This window comes from Semicossyphus pulcher, unplaced genomic scaffold (assembly GCF_022749685.1).
Source record: "Semicossyphus pulcher isolate SPU_LCO1_2020_fin unplaced genomic scaffold, fSemPul1.0.p SCAF_26, whole genome shotgun sequence".
NCBI classification, from domain to species: domain Eukaryota; kingdom Metazoa; phylum Chordata; class Actinopteri; order Labriformes; family Labridae; genus Semicossyphus; species Semicossyphus pulcher.
In genome coordinates, this window is record NW_027211700.1 from 7,028,616 (window position 1) to 7,049,180 (window position 20,565).

Below are 20,565 nucleotides of genomic sequence, written 5' to 3' on the forward strand. Positions count from 1 at the left end.
TCGAATATCGTAACATTATATATATATATATATATATATATATATATATGTGTATATAAATTGTGAAACAGCATAATAACCCCTCTTTAAATTAATACCTCGATTCGATTGTTCACAGGTCAACTATTTCAGATAACACAGTCCTTGACATCCTAATTACAAAACACATACCAGACATGACTTGGAATAGGAATGTCCTAACCATCATGAAATGAGGATTGTAAATTATAGATATAAATACCCATCACTCTGGAACTGCAGGGAAATTAAGGTGCTTAACTCAAAGGGATTGCACCAAATTTACACTGTAAGAACTTTATTTTAATTGAACTGATTAGCTCCTCTTTTTCACCTTCAGATGATCCACAACTAAAGATACTTTATTCATACTAAGTTGAACTTGTGGCTGAACTTCCAAACTCTGGATGACAATATACAAAAGTGACCCTTTATTTATAGCAAACTTGATATACTAAATGAAATTACTATCATAACCAACCCAGCTTATTAATTGAAACCACCACCACGCCTTTACATCATTTCAACCACAGTTCCTCCACCTGTGTGTGCACCGTGCACGCTACTGTATAGAAAAGTTGGAATAGCCCACATAGGAGATGGAGATGCTTGGTTTCCATGGCTACGCAGTGAAAGAGTAATTTATAACTGATGAAAAGTGCAGCAGTCGACAAAAAAATGCCTCCTATGTGTAGAAATTAAAGTGCCAGAAGAAAAGGAGATATGTGAACCCTAATTTATTCCCAAGGCAGGTAGGACAAACATACCTGTGTGTGTAAGTGTGTGTGTGTGTGTGTGTGTGTGTGTGTGTGTTAGAGGACTTCTTCTGTTCTTTATTAGTTTTAGATGATTAGTTTTCTCACAATACAAGAGGATGTGTGTATCACTGTGTATATGCTGTATGTATGTAATTCAATAGAGATATAAGGGAAGGCCTGCATGTGATGCATGTGTGTCCATACAGCACAAGTGTGTGTGTGTGTGTGTGCATGCGTGTGTGTGTGTGTGTGTTAGCATCTGTCTGTGTGATGGCGATGTCTGACAGCAGTATGAGCGTAGACTCAGTAATAGTGTTTGTGTAATGGGCCGTGCTCGGATTGTCAGATGAGCACTGGACAAGGCATCAATGCTACACACACACACACTCACATACACACACACACACACACACACACCTTCTTCCCTCCTTCTTATGGCTACTACATCACATAAAGGTACAAACACACTGTGTTTTGCTTTGACCTGAAAATCAGCTGATATTTCCTGATGTTTAAGTAACATACTACAAATTTGTTCAGGGCTCTCTGCACACACACACACACAATACGCACACACACACACACACACACTCAGGCCCAATGCTGCTAATTGCAATGAATATATAGTTGGCGATGTGACCTTGCAGGTCTTTTAGCTATAGGAGAAGTAATTACATTGATTAATTGCATGTGTGTGTTATTGATTAGTGCAGCAGCCTGCCTATTGTTTACTACACAGCTGGTTCCAACAGCCCGTCAGGGCCGGTAATGTATGTGTTAAGGATAATGCTTGAAAGAAGTGAAGCAGTGATCCGTTTTAGTGATTGTGTACAGAGCAAGCAGGCCATGACAAGCTACCATGCATGCAGTGTGTGTGCGTGTGTGTGTGTGGAATATGCAGACGTCAAGAAATACTGACTTTGGCCCTCAGGGTTTGAAGCATCCTCAAATGTCACAGAAAAAGGAGCACACATGCAAACAACTGACCATCTGCACACGCACAGAATCCTGTCGACTGTGCTCGTCCCGGAGGCATTTAAGGCAGAACTTGAACTTGAGAGGATTATGCTCAAGTTTAAAGTTGAATATTACAAAGTTTAGTCAAGATTATAGACAGTATAAATAATGGACTTAGCCAGTGGCATTTTTGCCGTCACCATATTGTTTTAGCCAGAAGTGAGAGGGTGACACAAGAGCGGCCTGAGGGGTTGGCAAAGTTATCAAAACCTTCTGTGCTCCGTAGCTAATACATTAGCTCCCACAGAATGAGATTATATATGTGGTGGTAGCTGATCAAAGTTGTTTATTTATAAGAAGATAAAAGGACTTGTTGAACGTAGAGGACTCCTCACTAGCTGGCCCATAATTGGTCTTCTCAAGACTACATTCCCTGGCCGCCACAAATAACTCAATAGCCCCTCATACACTGCCAGTTCAAGGCATAACAGAGGCGAAATGGCGCCTGTTTAAGGGCGGAACTTGTGAACACTCGCTGAGGCAGCTTTACGCTGGCACTGCCCGTTCCAATGTAAAATGACAAAGGCGGCGTGACGGCGGAGCTTCGTTGCGTCGCTGTGACGTAACCGCAGTGTAAAAAGGGCTCATGTTATATAAACATTGAACGAGCTAACACACCAGGCGGGGTGAGCGCAGGCACAGACACCTGCTAATTAGTGCTAATGTATAAATCACAAAATATTTTCACCCCCTAAAAAAGCTGGAGACTTCTTTAATGGTCTGTTAGTACGATAAATAATCAATAGATAATAAATAAAGTTAAAATGGGGCTACTTGAAGAACTGCAGTTTTTGGCACATCCATGCTGGCTTAGTTTCTCTACGGAGGTTGCTGTTGGTCGAAATTAAAGACAGCTGGTTACAGTTTGGTGTGTCTAACGCTTAAGAAAACAACAGAGGCATGTGTACAACAGCAGGCCGCACACAAACAAACACAGATTCAGAAACTTGCCATGTCTTCTCATCACTTCAGCCCGCCTATCGTCTCCAGAGGGAAACGGCAACGACAATCTTTACTCCTGCGCACGGGCCGCCACAAATAAATCAATGTTACTTAAACACTGACAGAGCTAAAAACAGAGGTTCAGTGAGTGCAGACAACCATTCCTGCTAATTAGTGCATTATTATGCTGTATAAACAACATAATACAACATTATCATACACACAAAAAGCTAATGAAATGACTAATGACTAATGACTAAATGAAAAAATAATGCCAAGAAACAACACATTTCAGTGTCTGAATCTACAACAGCAGACAGCTAGCATAGCGCTCAAAACACCATCAGCCTTAATATTGCGTAACTTTTTTTAGATTAATTTTGTACAATGAGAGTAGATAGAGACGCATCGTCCATCTATATATACAGTCATTGCTGTAAACATGTTTAACTCTGCTGTAAAGTTGGCCATTTTAATATGGGGCCTAATGGGGAGCGACTCCCTTCTAAAAGCAGCCTCAAGTGGCCATTTCAGGAACTGCAGTTTTTGTCCCGCTTCATTTCTCAGCCCCGAAGTTTGCAGCTCGAGTCAAGATTAAAGACAGTTGGTTACAGTTCCATGTGTTATAGGATTGATAAATAACAAAGGCATGCGTTGAACTACAGGCTGCAAACACCCACACACACACCCAGAAACACAGAGTGTCGGCTCCTACCACCCCCCTGCCAGCAGCTGTCACTCATCAGCACTGGGTGCCAAAGAGGACCAGAGCCAGTCTGCTCTCACTCACCCATTGTTTGCTTTGTTCAAATCACCCAAGCGTTGATGTTTCATCTATTTACGATGTCACACAAACAGAGGGGGATGCTTTGTTTTTCCTAATAAGCCTGAAGGAGACGGAGATGAGCAGTCTTGAAAATTAAGTCAGCCGAGTGCTTAGTCACAAGCTTAATCACTTGCTCGGTCACTGTTTGGCATCGCATGGACGACAGATTGGCAATAATATGAGTAAAGCCTCCAAAGTTTATGTCTGTCTTTTAAATTACATCTGATTGCTCTGTATTAATACAACCGTTTGTGCTTATGTAATCACACAAAGCTCCTCTGAGTATGAGATGTTGATGATGCGTTATGACATCATCACAGCAATAGATACATGCATGTAATCATATATAGACCCAATCACCTCTGCTGGCTTTACATGTGACTCGTGTGTTAAGCCACTGTGGATTACAACCACACGTTTCCCTTCCTCTGCAGCATCTCTGTGATATCAGCTCTGGTTCTGAGGAGCAGTTTGAGCCTCTTTCAACATGAATAACTTAGTAGCAGAGGAGATGCTAATATCTGACTTCCAAATAGGACAGCTTTATTGTAGAATCCCCCGCTGGGATTCACCCAGGACAGTTAACAGTGGGTGGTCCCATGTAAAATTTATGACGGTGCAGCTACAGTATTTCTGCTCATGTAGCGCCCCCCTGTGTAGAAAGAAGGCATCACAAAATTGACCCAACAACCTTTTTTATGCTACTACAACTATCCCACCAGATTAGCTAATGCCAATATGTTATTTGTGCATGTCTCAAGGCTTGCTGTTGTTCCATTAACCTTTACAGACTGCTTAACATTGACTGAAGGCAAGACATTGCGTGAGACTCATTGTTTCACACTGAGGACGGACCGTGTCCTAATTAGCACAGAGGCTCAGTAAAGCTCATTAAGCTCAATTCATTGAAATGATTTGTTTGGTTGTAATTGTAAACATGTCTGAGCTTTAAGAATATTACAACTACATTGCTGCATAAGCCGTACTAATCTTACAAACGCAACCGACTCAAAGGAAGCACTATTTACACTAATAGTACTTGACATTTAATCAACCCGGACGCTGAAACTGAGACAGCAAAATGGAATTCAGCCCTCATTAATTTATTGATTTATTTACTCGGGGTAGGTAAACTATTGTAGAGCTACACGGATGCCGAGTATTGTTATTTCAGTCAGACAACTCACTCGCTTGTGTTTGGCGTCTCAGCTCCAACCTCATCTCTCCTCGCAGATTTATTTTACATGCAGAAATTTGAGGAGTGATGAGATAATACCTTAACCCCCCCCCCTAGCCGGAGTCTGCAGGTGGATGCTGAGGTGGTTGGTGGGGCTGAAAGTATGAGCGCAGTACTGGTGAAGGCACAGAATAACTTTTTGCACAGGTTGCTTTTTCCACACGTTTCGCATTTTTATTTTTTGAAGCCTGGAAATTCACTTTGTGAATTCTAGTTTATGGTCATTTTGCGGTTCTTTATTTAAATTCTTTATTTTAGGATGACAGTATTTATATTACAGTACATCTATTCAAAGCAGTTTCAGTTCCCCTGCAATCATAAGTGTGCACATGGCGGCATTTTGCTGTTTTTAGTCCTGTTTTCATTCTAGGCTGCATCTCAGCTGGAAAAGTGCTATATAAATAAAGTTACTTTCAGTATTTCTAGTGCATAAAATGAATTAATATATGTAAAATTAATATATGCTAAATGCATCATAATGTATTTAAGTATTAGGAAAAAAAAAATATTTTGAAAAAGAGGTGAAAATATTATTTAAAACAAAAACTTACACTTGGAGAGTTTTAATGTGGACATATTGTCTTTTTATATTTTCATACTTTTCTCATATATTTGCTTTCCTAGTATGAATGTTTTTGTATATTGTCCAAATGTATATAATTTTGTTCTTCGCTTTGGAAGAAAAATTCTGAAACTTTCATGCATTCATAAAGAATTTGATTTAAAAAATAAATAAAAATTAGCGGACATATAATCATAGGAAAATAGTACAGAACTTGAACAAACTGCAGCCTCAGTATGTTTTTACTAGATAATAAAAAGTCTATCCAAACCCACAGCTCCTGTAGATACATTGAGCATATAAACGTGTTAATATGTGACTGTACTGAAGAAAATCAATTTAACACTACCATCATCCTCTACCTCGGTGGGCATGATGGATCACTCTACATTTAAAGTGTTAAAGTGTCATGAGCATTAAATGACATTAACATGACAAAACACTGCTTGCGCTTGCTACAGGTAGTTTGCATGTAAAAATGTGGCCACAGTCAGATCCTAGACTTTGTACAAATGCATGTAAAGAAGACTGAGGTGCCTGGTGCTTTTTTCACAACAGAATAAAGGCAGAAAAAATATTGTCCTCTGCAAGGTGGTGAATGAGAGGTTTGTATTTTTCAAAAATACAGACATGATCATCCAAATTACAGATTACAGATCTTTGAGGGCTCCTATTTTTAATGTCTCCCAAAGTCTGGATACCCAAATCTTAAAATTGAATCCTAGAAGGATCAGTTTTTTTTCCTATATTAAGTGCATCTTTGTTCATGTTTAAGGTTAACAGGTCTGTAATATTCACTATGAGCCTGTAATATACCTTTGTCTTGGACCTTTATCTTGGATACCCACCCTTGTATTCCTGTGCTGCAACAGTCAAGGCTTTAAACTATGTAACATAATCATTTCTGAAAAAGCTTTCCCCGCACGTAATATCTGTGTCACAGCCTGGATAAGGGCCTGCCCAGTCAGTAATGCAGGTCAGTCAAAATTATATAACCAGATTTCTTTGAACGTATCACAGTTACCGGAAAATCTGGTGATTCCAGTTTCCACATCAGTGGTCTGTGTTATACATGACTCAGGTATTCTGACAGAAACCATATGCATCAACGTCATTTGAAGCATCAGATCTCTATGTAAGCTTCTGTAAATGTTATGGATCCATCTATAACATTGGATAATTCCAGATACAGGTACCTTTTGTCCAGTGCCACTGAATCTGTCCTGCTCGAAGTAGTGGTGGATGCTCCCACAGGAGGGCCACGCAGGGTAACAGTGGAGACCCATGGGGCGATGTCAATGTCATCCGCACCAGCATCACAAACCTCCGCCTGTTCACATCGACATCTGAACCACCTGTTGCAGAAGAAATTATTTGAGCGCTTTATCATGAAAAATGTATTCTACAGTGTCTACACCCAGCTCTCCTCTGTCTGTTGCCTCCACATTGATACTATGTGTAGGCTTGCATAATTGGTTTGTGAGGGACGGAAATGAGCACTGCTTCATGGATATTAGTCGGGGATCCATTAGAGCTCTGGACATCAGGGACCAGGAACATCAGATAACCTTGAACTGGAGGCTGTGGGAGAGAAATGATACCGAAGCAAATCCAAAGAAAAACAAGGAAAGGCAAACTGGTGTAAGGGAAACGTGCAGGCGGAGCCAGTGCATCACATCAGGCCAGAAGAAGAAAAAAATGCAGACAGCTGTATTTCCAAAAAGAAAGATCAAGTTCTCAGTTAAGAAACGCTAAATGTGGCCCAACTTGTGCATTAAAATCATGGGTTTATGTTTCTGCCAGTGTGAAGAAAACAGATGACAAACGTACAACTCTGACATCTCACCCTGACAGTAAATGGGATTTATTTCTGGTGCTACAATACAAAAAAGCTGGTAAAATCATCGTCAATATGTAGCAAGATGGCATTTTACAATCACCACCTTTAACCACCAACAGCAACACAACCCACAATAAAGGGACGCTGCTAATAATAAATGCTTTTATGATTAATTTAGACGCAAACAAAAACAACTTATGACAGCACATTAACTATAAATTCTGCATAGATTGATCAGAATAACTCCCTGACTTTAAACAGATTATATGAAGCCAAACAGAGGTACAGTTGATTAGGAAAAACAAAAGGCAGGAACATTTCTTTCTGCGTTTTACTCTCATTAAAACATTCATTTATCAACATGAGCTAAACTTATTATCAAAATCATATTACCTCAGCTGTAAAGACCAATTTCTGCTGATTTGAGCCTCACCATCAGAAAGCCTTTGTCATATCATTATTTGTGTTCCATCCATCCTTCCATTATCTATACTGCTTATCCTGTTCAGGGTCACAGGGGGGCTGGAGCCTATCCCAGCTGTCATTGGGCGAGAGGCGGGGCACACCCTGGACTGATCGCCAGTCAATCACAGGGCTGACACTTAGGCTACGTTCACACTGCAAGCCTCAGTGCTCAAGTCCGATTTATTGCTCAGATCAGACTTTGTTCTTTGGCTGTGTTGACATTAATTTTTAAAATGTGGCCGATATCAGATTGCAGTGTGAACTGATCACGGTCCTGAAGTGACCCACGCTGTCGTACGTAAACAAACAAGGGTGCCATGGAAGTCAGCGTGTACGGTTTCATGTATAAACTGATGTGCCGTGGAAGCCAGCGAATTCGACAGCGGGTGATAACGAGGGCGAGGTGAAAGAGAGACACATTTTTAATTGCGGCTTCTTGTGGAGCAATGGCTGCTACTTCAGAACGGAGGTGTGTGTGGATTTACAGTTCGACTCCCCCAGCGCAGAATTGTGATGAACGTCGATTGAGAGTGACGTAAAAGTCGCATGAATTCCGATATGACAGTTCAGACTCAGGTCACATTGCAGAACATAAGACCTGTATGTAATTTAGGACCTGATTTGTGCTGTTCACACGCCACTCTCACACCTACTCCATTTTGGAGTCACCGATTAACCTAACGAGCATGTCTTTGGACCGTGAGAGGAAGCCGGGAACACACGCATGCACGGGGAGAACATGCAAACTCCACACAGAGGGCCCACTTCGTCCGAGCTGGGATCCCAACCAGGAACCGTGTAGCTGTGAGGCGACACCGCTAACCACTGCACCACCGTGCAGCCCTATTTGTGTTCCTTTTTACTGACTTCTCTCTGTTTCTATTTTACTTTAGCAACCTTTAAAACCCACTCATGCAAATAAAGAACAAATTTCTAGAGACATGAATTCTTTTTTAAAATTTATTTGGACAAGCCTGATTTATGTAAGCGATAAAAACAGATTGTCAAAATAATTTTACTGGGGAATAAAACAGTTTAAAATTAGATGGATTATCTCTAGACAGTGAGAATAACAGTACTAATGCTTGCAGTATGTTATGCAAAAAGCCTCATTCCCCCCCGACTTGTAAATAATGTGCATTTTACTTGAGAGTGATTTCAGCACACTGAAACAACTCAATAGTCAACAGTCGAGTGCAGGTGTTTTCTTATATTAAGAGAGCTTTCTGAAGCAGAGAATCCACTTCCTGTAATAACCTCAGGAAGGTAAATCTACGTCAGTACACATGTATGTCCGTACACTGGAATGTCTATAACCCGTAGTGCTACATATCGTCTTTTACTACCCATTTCCCCGTATTGTAGATGCATCTGTTGGAGTTACGCGAGAGGCCGTAACTTTCCTTGCTCTACAGTTAGGCACAAATAATCTCACTTCTCCCTGCACATACGGAGGAATCCTAAAAAGCAGACCTCAGGGTCTATAGGAATGGGAATCAAGATTTCCCATGAAGGCACACGCTGCTGCAGCTCGTGTTTCTCCATCTTGCCTCTCTGCCTGCTCAGAGTAACACAGGCACGAATAAAGGAAATTGATGCCTGAACGTTTCGCCTGTTTTTCCAAAATGAGAGGTCTCTGACTAGAAGATCCGAGCACGATAAAAACAAAGATCACCTCACACGATGTCTACTTTTCTGACAGCTTTGCAGCGACGGCACAAAGAGTGTTGCACCATGTTTGAGGCTTACACTGATTACACAAACGTTTACCCCTTTGTTGTTTTGCCCTTTTTTAAAGCACACAGTCAACAATTAGTCAGACAAGTGACGCTACAATTATGAACATGAGTTGTCAGCTCCATACATCAGCAGCAGCAGAAGTCAGATGTCATTTATTCCATAATGAGAGTAGGGAGGGTGTAAAGAGGAAGCTCACTGATAAGACTGCGGCGGAGGATTTAATGTTTAAGATCAAAGCACTCAGCAGATATTAAGAGTCATTGGCGGATATCTTTTCCTGTTAAATGCGAGGTTTAATCAGCAGCATCAGTGTTGTCACCAGTTTATAAACCAGTGGTTTATGTCCTAAGAGAGCTTTAAAAATCCCTTTAACTTTAAAATCTCCAGCTTTTCCCAGTGCGTCCTTTGGACTTGTTCTCCTCTAATTTATGGCGACAAACTGTTCATATTGAGAACTTGCTGAATGAGCAAGAATGACTACACAGCGCGCAGAAAAAAGTAAAAGCTCAGCTGGGAGTTGAGAGGAGTTGTATGTCTCCTACATTTCCACGTCAGTTGAAATCACATGTCCAGTTTTCCTTATTCCTGTTGGTTTCACAGCAGTTTGACTGGACGAGTGGGGCTGCAGTAAAAGTGATCTGTGCTGGGTTTAACCTCACAACTGCTGCAGGATCAGTTAGTCAAAGAAGGCAGATGAAATAAAAAGACCATTTTAAACTTCAAAACCTGCAAAGCTGATTCCAGTTCTGCTGTTAACATCACATCCTTTTTCCTCTTGGTGCAGTTGGGCCAGGATTCACAGTGCTTTTGTGGATCGTCCGAGGAAGACTTAGTGTACTTGAAGCGGATCAGAAAACTTCTCACAGACTATCCGTGCGGGCGTGGCAGCCGTCACACACTCTGACCGGGTGGTCCCAGCCTCGGGAGGGAACAGGCTTGATGTGTGTGGAGCAGGGACCGCACACGCCCTGTCCACAGGCCCTGCAGTGGTGCTTGGACATTGCCGGAGTGAAGGTTTTGGAGCACTGGTGGCACTGGGTGATGTCCTGGTCTGGCACCCAGTAATCTGGGCGAGCCACATCTTTCACAAAACCTGAGGGGAGAGGAAGGAACTGTTAAAGTTTTTTTAAGGCATAAATAAATATCCAAAATCTCTTGGGCTGGTGTTAATCACTTCACAGGCTTCATTAATGTTTAAAGTGTCAATCTCCAAACAGCCATTAAATATCTAAGATAGATGGAGAGATTGTGGACCATTAGTCGCTAAGCATTAGCATTAATTTAGGATTTGTTACAACATGGTAATGATTGGTTTGTCCCTCCTTAGAGACAAGAAGCCCAGCGATGTGTCGTTTGCAGGATTTCTCTCCCTTCAGCCATGTTGCACTTAAAAAAATATTAGTCAAGCAGAAAAAGAAAGGACTTAAAAACAAGACAGGTTCAGTCACTGCTAGTTTTATATCCTATGTAACCTCTATAATCTATATGCATGTGTACGGGTAAGGGTGCACACAAGTAACCAGCTGCTGAGCACAGCTGTAGTGTGTAATAGTAAAATGCAGCTGCACTTACAGAGAGGGTAGTCCACAGCTGTGGTGACCATGTCCAGTGTAGTCGTGGCCATCTCTGTCATCCTGCGAGCTATCAGACCACGAGGCTCCACCTTACACACTACGGGAAAGAGGTGTGTGAGAGACAATAGCATGAACAGCTAAAACAATATTTAAACAGAGGAAATCTGTGTTTTTCTTTCTTTCTTATTTCCTGGTTTTACATCCTGCATGAAACTATGTCACTTGTTGCATTTTTGTTACACAATTCTGTTTGTAAAATACTTTTTGTCCCTCCTCCCCAGCTAAATGCTACCAGCTTATGTTGTGTCAACTGCTGCATCACATTGCATAACATCTGATGCTTTGTGTCCACAATGAATCTCTTAAATATGCCTAAGTTAACAAACCACATACTTCTATGCAGTTTGCTCAAGATTAGAATGGAAATGGAAAAAAGTAAAAGATTGGTAAGTTTGCTATAACCCTATGTTTGTACTTAAAACTGAAAAACACATTTTATAATGTGATATTTAGACGGAAAACAATGTAGCCATAGCAAGTAGTTTGTTACCACCCTGATAGAAATCAAACTCAGAGACTTCTAGCCTATTTAGGACTGAAAAAGATAAATCCTCTTCAAATTCCCCTTCAATAAATCAAGGCTTTTAAGGCACAAGGTCTGTGAAGGTTCTCTGTTATCCGGGTCATGGTAATTTAAAGTTTAAGCCTAAAGGCAACTGGACTAATTCTAAAGGCTTCTTCAGTTTTGGAGAATAACTGACTAAGACTTTTAGAAGCCTTGCATTAAGTTAGGACAAAGTGTCACCTAATTTCTTTCAGAGTCCCCTCCTGCACACTGCAATTGTAATTTTTTTTATGGGCAACTTGGCCGTTAATAATCCAGAATTGTGGACACAGAAAAACTATCGGACATATGCTTTAAATAGCAATTTATGCCTATTTAAATTCGACATGAATTAATTCATTAGACATCATCCTAAATGTGTGTCTTTGCATTTCATTTATGTTGAATAAAATAACTTTAAAATAAGCTACATAAAGCCAATAACTAAAAAAGGTCCAAATTCGTGTTTGTCAAATTGCCGTTTAGGTCCATTTGCGGGCGGCAGGGCTTCATTGAACAAACCGCTCTGCTGCTTTTGCAAAGTTGAAGCCATCCAAAGTTATTAACCCGAGAGGCGGCTTCTCAGGGCTGTTTTTATCCGGCTCTGGAGCGAGAATCCACGCTCTGCAGCCACACTCGACACGGGAATTGTGCTGGCAATCTTTGCCAGGTTTGCCCAGTCGGGGTAGATTTCCCCAAATCTAGGATGATAGTTTCACAGTGTGGAGTTTCAACCTGCCATAGCCATGCAGCTCTGTCACCGAGATGCAAATGATGGGAGTTGCACTGTACCGTTGTCCGTCTCCGCCTGTACATCTCTCGATGTTTTAACAGTGGAGGCAAAGGCTGTTCTCTTGGCAACATGTCTTTTAATAAACACAACAGCCTATTCAATATGCCATTATTCATTTTTTAATTATTTGGCATATGTTCCCACTGAGCATCTTGGCTGTTGATATCTTTATCTACCGGACAACATTTAATACACCACAAACTGCCCGTTCACAAACAGTGTCTTACCCTGGGTGTTGGTGTCGGCCGGGCCTCCCTGTCTGTGGCAAGCCTTACACACCCTGACAGGGCCGCTGCCCCAGCCTCTCTCTGGCACCGGCATCCTGTGGCTGGAGCAAGGATGGCAGAAACCCTCGCCACATGATCGGCAATGGTGCTTCCTCTCCGCCTCCACAAACACTCTCTGACAGCCATGACAGGCCTGAGGAGCGGGGGAGAGAAGGACTCATTAATGGAACGTCTGACTCGGTGACTTTATTATTACAGTGACGAATTTGTACAACAATGTTTGAACTTAAAAGGTGATGTGTATTACAACTTAATCCTTATTATGTTTATTGTTTGTCTCAGCTTCAGCTTCTTATACTCACTGTGATCTCGGTGTTGGGTCTCCAGTACGGTGGCGCCACCTGGTCAGTGAGCCATGCAGTGACAGCTTTGGTGGGGCCGGTGCTGTACTCTGACACTGACTGGATCATGTAGTTCATCCCATCCAGGACCCTCTGGGCAGCGTTCTGGTGGGTGGTCAGAAAGGTGTCCGACTAAGAGAAGACAGAGGGATGAAAACTGTAAGCGAGGTGTACAGTAGGGCTGTCACTTTTCCCAAAAATCAAGTTCGAAAGAATTTAACGTAATATGGAATTCGTTTGAATCATTTTTATCCCTTATAGTTTTGGTCCACGACAACTCAAAACACCAGCACCCCCCCAACTCTCCCTCTTCTCGTTTTCACCTGTTTTCTTCAGGTAAAATTAAGACTTCAGCAGATCATCCATACAGTAAGTGAACGATGTAGACACAGCACTTCTCATCATCACTTCTCATTCAAACAATCTGACCGAAGCAGACAGCCAATGATCGTTGCATTTTGTGCAGAAGACGCATCAAATGACGCGTAACACGCCTCTTTTTCTGTGAGCATGCACAGAGCCTGAAGCAGAAAGCCTAGTACCCGTTAGCTCCAACCAGGTTACCCAGTTACAGGAGTGAATTGCTTGTATTTTGACAGACAGATTAGACGCACAGTGGGGGAAAATATGCTTTATGGATGTACGACAGCTCACCACTAACATTTTAGTCCCGTCCTGTCTCGTTAACGAAAACAAAACGTGTCATCAGAGATTTTATAACCAAAGATCTATTTTTAGCTTGTCAACGTCTCGTCTTCGTCATGGAAAAAAGAGGAACATTTATGGTCATTATTTTACGAAATTAACACTGGTGACTAATATATTGTTTTGTTGGTATTTGTGTCATTGTTTACTCTCAAGTTCTTAAATTGAAACAACAGCACTTAAAGGCTCCTTTTGGAACCCCTTAAACACCAAAGTAGTGCCGCCTAAATGTTCTTGTCTGGCCTTGAGAAAGAGTTCAGCAGCATGTATACGATGACTAATCTCATCAATCAGATGCACAAACAACCATTACACCTTGCAGGCACCTTGTAACTTTGGTATTGAAAGCTGCATTATAAACAAAGTTATTATTATTATTGTTATTATAGTTGTGTACAGAACTGGAGAAAGAGGAGCAGGGCGGAGTACTCACCCCCTCCCAGACGTGCTTGACCTCAGATCGCACCACGCCGCTCTCCGGGTCCTGGTTTCCCATCCAGTACTGTCTGCTGCGGTAGATTACGCCGCAGCTAGCACACTCCAACACGTAGCTGAGAGGGAGGCGGAGAGACAACATGAGATGATGAGATAAAAGGCAATGTAAAGATGCGTGTTTGTGAGTGTGTGTGTGCGTGTACATACCCTGACCAGGCATACTTGGCAAGACCAAACCATTGGTTGTCAGAGGAAGCTGAAGTCTTGGGCACAACAATCACCTCTCTGCCCCCTTCGTAGCACCTCTATGAACATGGTAGAACACGGATATTAAAAAGGAAAAGATTAGGGCTGCCGAGAAGAACAACTTTTTGCATTGTGTCATTTGGATAACAGGTAAAGAAAAACTTAAAAATCTTTGATGCTCTCCTCAGGCAGATACAGGAAGTCAGGAAGGAATGCTCGCTGAGCGAACATATTTCTAGTCGCTCAGCTTGTTTTTAAGTCGGGATTCCTTCAGTGTTCATCGTTGAGTTTTTAATAGGAACCAAAAAATAATATGCAAGGGTTTTTCCTCTCCAAAACAAACAGAAAAGGTAACTAGAACCAGCGAAGACTAAAGCAGTCTCATGTGTCTCTCTAACATTCTTCTGCTGGGCTGTGAGCTGAACTGACGCTTACCTTAGCTGCACTTAGACTTGACACACTAAGAAAGTAGTCGGCAGGAAATGTCTAAATTTAAACGCATGTAAATTATACTTAAAATAGAGGCAGCAGAACAAGACACAGTGTAAAAACTCACAGCTGATACCACATAACAGACCTTACACTTGGAATCACAGTTCAACCTAAACCAGCTGACGAGGCGGGTGTAAGGAGTCAGTCTTACCTTACAGATAAGGACTTTGTTGTTGAACTGGTGTGCGTACTGGCACAGTCCATCTGCCATGTGGGGGACCCTGTCTCTCATATGGTTCATTCCATTTTTACAGCGAATACTGGAGATGAGACAGAAAACCAAAAGCTTCAGAACAACATATTATTGATGATATTTTAAACAGTGACAGGGGCAGGTTTTTTTCTGGAAACGGTTGATCAGGAAGTAAATCCTTTTTATCTTCTCCCAGCATAGACCAGGGGAGGAATACTGCATAGCAAGTTCAACATACCCAGGCTTTCTATAGGTAAGCCGGCTCGACAAAGCCTGAAGCACCAGTTAGAGAGAACAGGTATCACAGAGGTGGTTATGAACTTTCTCTGTTAACTCTCTACTTCAAGCTCTGCACACTCTCACAGAAAAAGGGATGTTTTACGAGTCATTTGATGCTTCTTCCACACGAAAAGAAGCGACCATCGGCTGCCTGATTCAGTCAGTTTAAATGAGAAGTGATGATGAATATATAAAAAGCTATTATGGTAAAAACCAACACAGCTGCTGCAGAAAATGATCATGTTTATTCGTAAATTCATGTAGGCTAGTTACACTCACCGGCCACTTCATTAGGTACACCTGCACAATCCAATGCATGCACTGCCATGGATTCTGCTTTTATTAAGTTTAGTTTTGGTTGACTTTTGTTGTGTTGAGAGTCGGAAGTGTGTAAATTCAATCATTCTTAATACTGAGGCCATATTTAAAGGTGGTGTTGTACTGAACTAAATTATATTGAGATGTGTCTCTAATTTTTTGTCCTCCCTATTCACATACATGAGGGGGCCAGAGTATTAGAAACAGCTCTGGACACTGATTTTAAACTCTGTTGTTAAATATATTTTTTACCATTTGAGGCTTTTATATAAGATGAAATCAGTTTTATCATTTAATGTATTTTGAATGAGTGATACATGCTTTTATCTCAACCTGTTTGGCCTTCTGTAATGCTCTTTATGCTGGTGGTAACCAGGCCTCCCTTGCACACTTAGAGTCAGTTCAAAATGCTGCTGCTCGTCTCTTAATAGGCACTTGTAAGCGGGAACACGTACCCCACTGGCCTGCCTCCACTGGCCCCCTATTCATTTTAGGATTCATTTTAAGATAGTATTGTTTGTTTTTAACTCTTTAAATGGGGTACATCTCTGATCTCTTGCATGTCTATAGCCCCTCGAGGTCTGTGAGGTCCGCTGATCAGCTGCTTCTTGACTAGCTGAAAAGTTACTTTTATTCCTTTTAGCCCAACATGAGAGTTGTGTGGTCTCTGTCTCTCTGTCTCATTTTATTGTCTTATTACTGTGTTTTTTTTGTGTTTTACAGGCTTTTGTGTGTTTTTATGTAGTTTATGGTTGCGCTTTTATGTTTTGTGTATCTTACTGTGTTTTATTTCGGCTTTTAATTTCACTTTGCAGCAATATGGTAAACCTTGTTTTGTTTTTTTAATGTGCTATATAAATAAAGTGGATTGGATTGGCCTTGGCAGGAAATTAGGACCAAGCAATAAAACGTAATCCAGTGTCCCTAGATGCCGTTTCCTCATCGTTCTTTTACTGTATGAGTTGCTGACATTTAAAGTCTTTATTTTACCCGAAGCAAACAGGTAAAACAAGAAGAGCGAGACTGGAGGGGGGGGGGGTCATATTATACTCATCACTACCTGAATGCATAGGCTCTGTGATGCAATGCATACACTATGTGCTACTGTGTCTTTACATGGGTAACGTTCCAGAAGTTTACATTTACATATAACCTTAGCTGAGGATTTATATATCCAAACAAGAACATGTCAGGACATTATTAATGAAAGGGCGGCGATTTTCAGATGATTTTAAGCCGAAACTCTGAACATAACCCGGTCCTGACCAGGTTAGCTTTGCAGAGTGAGTTACCATGGTGATCTAAACAGGTAAAAAAAAAAAAGCCTGTTTGAATTTGCAATGGTGTGCTATGTTTACATTGTCTCCCTTGAAAAAAGTAGCCGCTCAAAAATGTTTGTTTGGACTTACTTGCAGCTGAGGCAGACAGCGGAGCAGGTGAAGTACTCGTCTGGGAAGAAGGAGTACAGGGTCATCTTGTCGTCTGACAGTTCCCCACAGAAACGCTCACTTAAGGCCTTAGAAAAGAAACGAAGGTGAAGAAGATATGGCAAGGAAAGGGAATACAAAATTAGATAAGGGTTAAGGATTAACTCAAACATGGTGCAAAGCTTTCGTTGGTACAGCTCTAAAATCCTACTTGATGTCTATTCAACACAGAAGGTAACGGTCCACCACTTACTTCCAGAGCGTGAAACACTATCCCGGGCTGGCGGGGGGAGCGTGTGTGAGTGTTCTTTACTTGCTGCCTGACAGCATCCAACAGCCTGCTGTAATCAGTGGGAGGTGTGATAGTCTGGGTGCCCACATACTGCACCGAGCTGAAGGCCTCTGTCCCCAAGCCCAGGTCGTGAAAACGCTTCTGGAGCAGCGTGTCGGCCTGGCCGGCCATCTTGGAATCTATGATGGAAAGAAAAGTAAAAGAATCTTAGATGGAAAGCAGATGAAACATAACGCATCTTGAAAGGAGTAAAGAATAATGCCTGTAAAAAAAAAAAAAGTGTTTTAATACAGTAATTGCATGACAGTAAGTATATTTTCCTTCCCTACCATGGCCGAGCAACTGAGTGTGTGTTGTCTCCTGGAAGATGATAACTGCAGGTCCAAGAGAAGACAGGGGCACATCCAGTCCACAGCGGCTGGAGAGGGCCCTGAGCTCTGGGGTGAAGTGCTTCAGGTAGGCCCCCGAGGCACTGCTCAGGAACAGGAACATGTCGTTGTGGAGGCGTTCTGCCCGTGTGCGATACACTACTATATCAGACACTGCCAATACCTGGAAAAGAAGGGAGTAGATGTATACAGAGTTAGACAGGAGTAGCAACTAAGATTTTTAGCTAAAAAAACAGGAAACACAAATGTAAGGGTGCAAGGATAAGCTAAGAATTTACATAACAATCATAGTAATAGTAATTACCTTGAGCAGCAGCCTCATCCTCTGGTTCTGATTGGCTGCAGCCCCTAACAGTCCCTCAGTATCCAGGGCGACCAGGCTGAGGGTGGGGTCATACGCAGCCCACACTCCCACCGTGCAGGAGCTGGGGGACTTGGAGGTGTAGAACACACTCTCGCCACCGAATAGGATGTGGTTGAGGGTGTGGGACTTGCCATCACCAGTGTTGCCAAAGATGGAGATGACCTTGACTCCCGCCACGTCCCCACAGCGGAGTTTGTCCACAAACTCAAACTCATCGCGAACCTGGAGAGAGAGAAGGGAGAACAGCAAACCAAGTTGAGAGACCTGTTTAGAGACAGCTAGATAAATTGCTGGGGTGTCTTAATAGGATATCATTAACTCCCCTGCTGATATCAGTGAATTAAGGGAAGAGCATATTAAATTTGTGTGCAAAACTAAGTCTATGGATGACATAGAATCTAAAAGCAGACCACTGCTGAGCAGTGTTGCCAGATTGGGCGAGTTCGTTACCTAGCGAAAATAGCGTTAGGCTTTTAGATGAATTTTGAGCTGCTTCTGTCAACATTTTATGGTCAAATACAAAGATTTCGTGGTTTCCACTCACGGATTGTTTATTTCTCATATTTTTGGTGCATTTAATGGCATATTATGTTTGATTTTTGCAGTTTGATTCCTCAATAATCCTTTTTAAATAGGTGGTGTTTTGGTGTCACATTTCATGGTAGTATTTGATCACTTTATTGTGGTTTCGCCACAACTCCAATTTGTGTATTTGGTTTTCTAACTAGACACGTTTTGGGTTGCGACAACATATTTGTCTAACATTTTCTCTTCAGTTTTTTGATGCAGATATGAAGTTTTGCATGCTTAGGATCTATTTTCTATTGTTTCTATTCACAGGTTTCTGGCAAATGTATGATTTGGGTTGGTTTTTATTGAATTTGGCTGGTGTTGAGATGTAATTGCGCTGGAATCTGATCTGGCAACACTGCTGCTGAGCATGTAGCGCTCTTCACATAAATAAGAAGAATACAATTGGTTGTAAATAGATCACTATGGGCTACACTTTGTACTGCAGTTGCAACAATTCAATAATAGGTTACCTCCCTGTGGGTCAGCTGTGCTGTATGACTCATGAGGGACTTTCCCAGGCAGAAGCCTATTTGCTGCTTTCTTTGAGAGATTAAGAGCCCTTGCCAAGATCTCAACAATATAGTAAACGTTAGAGCTAACGTTAACATGATGGACGTGAAGGGTAAAAACTATTTATAGTTGCATTATGAAACCGTTATGAAAAGATTTAAGGGATACTGGAGACATTTTTTCACAAACTCACTTACTTTTACTTTGTTGAATTAAAAGAGGACAACCTTACTTTAGCTCGGTGTTTTGTAGGCTAATAATGCTAATGTATCAGTACTGAAACAGCTAACTATAGTAAGGTAAAGGCCTTCATTATAACGTGTGTTGTCTTTCTCCTCTTAGCTTAGCAGCTACATGTTAGCTGAGGCTAAGTTAGCACATCTGACGTTAGCTAACTTTACCTGCAGGTTTTCTTGTTCATCCACGAGCAGGAAGCTTCGGACACCGTCCTGACGCTCTTCGGCCTTCACTGGACCAGTCGACATACTCTCGTCTTTCTTCAACATTATTTCCGACATCGTCTATTCAGTTACTTTACGTTATAACATATTTGTGACAGCGAAAACGAAAGTTCAACATGACTCCAGTTTGGCTGTCAGTAACAACAACAGCGCGTGTACTGCTGACGCCACGGGAGGAGCCAAGGAGCACGCAGGCAGTGACGTAATACGTATTATATGTAAGTTTGGTCAGTGTATTGTCTGGTACATCAGCACCACCATGTGGTCAAAACGTAGAATAACACAAAACCCGTCATTCAGCAAACTTCCCCAATTCAGGGGTTAAAAAAAGCAGTAAATGAGATGAGATGATGCCCTCACACAATCATAAATTCTCTCTGAATTCTGATATACAGTTTTGAAGCTGAGATAAACTTTACAAACCATACTAAATTTCATGTCCATATATTTGTTTAACCATGTATGACTAAAAATGTGCATATTTAAAAACAGTGCCATGCACCACAGCAACACACACAGATTAAAACTTTCCATTTAACTGGCAGAGAGTGTTTTATTGGAGCAGTACTGCCATGTTGGAGCTGCCTGCTAATGTTCATTAAATATTTGTTAGCACAGATCTATAAATATCACATGTCACTGAATGGCTACAGAGCAGCGCCACTGCTGCTAACATGACAAAGAGAAAGAAATTCCAGCATTTCTGCTTTAACAGTCCTGGCTAAGCTCTTTACTTCCTTCCTTCCTTACCTCCTTTCTTTCTTTCTTTCTTCCTTTTTTCCTTCCCTCAAGTGTAGCCTACAGGATTACATTAATGTTGGGGCCAGCTTAAAGGAATACTATTGTAGATATAAGCCATACTCTAACACAACTTTGT

At 41.6% G+C, this 20,565-nt stretch overlaps 1 protein-coding gene across 1 annotated transcript; it reads right to left on the minus strand.

Annotated features, from left to right (window-relative positions):
• Positions 1 to 7,195: 7,195 nt before the first annotated feature.
• On the minus strand, positions 7,196 to 19,808 carry LOC138604728 (zinc finger FYVE domain-containing protein 1). Its single transcript, XM_069676707.1, has 12 exons — positions 19,629 to 19,808; positions 18,085 to 18,366; positions 17,721 to 17,943; positions 17,353 to 17,570; positions 17,082 to 17,188; positions 15,034 to 15,142; positions 14,352 to 14,449; positions 14,143 to 14,260; positions 12,966 to 13,136; positions 12,604 to 12,796; positions 10,978 to 11,076; positions 7,196 to 10,498 (listed from the first exon to the last, which is right to left on the minus strand). The coding sequence occupies exons 1-12, from the start codon at positions 19,743 to 19,745 to the stop codon at positions 10,266 to 10,268; spliced, it is 1,968 nt and encodes a 655-aa protein (XP_069532808.1). The 5' UTR covers positions 19,746 to 19,808; the 3' UTR covers positions 7,196 to 10,265.
• Between the last annotated feature and the right edge of the window lie 757 nt (positions 19,809 to 20,565).

Coding starts and splice junctions, on each gene's coding strand:
- LOC138604728 (XM_069676707.1), bottom strand. CDS start 19,745: ATGTCGGAAATAATGTTGAAGAAAGACGAGAGTATGTCGACTGGTCCA. Junction 17,944..18,084: donor GGATGAGGCTGCTGCTCAAG/GTAATTACTATT, acceptor CTTCTTTTCCAG/GTATTGGCAGTGTCTGATAT. Junction 14,450..15,033: donor ACAAAGTCCTTATCTGTAAG/GTAAGACTGACT, acceptor CCATGTTCATAG/AGGTGCTACGAAGGGGGCAG.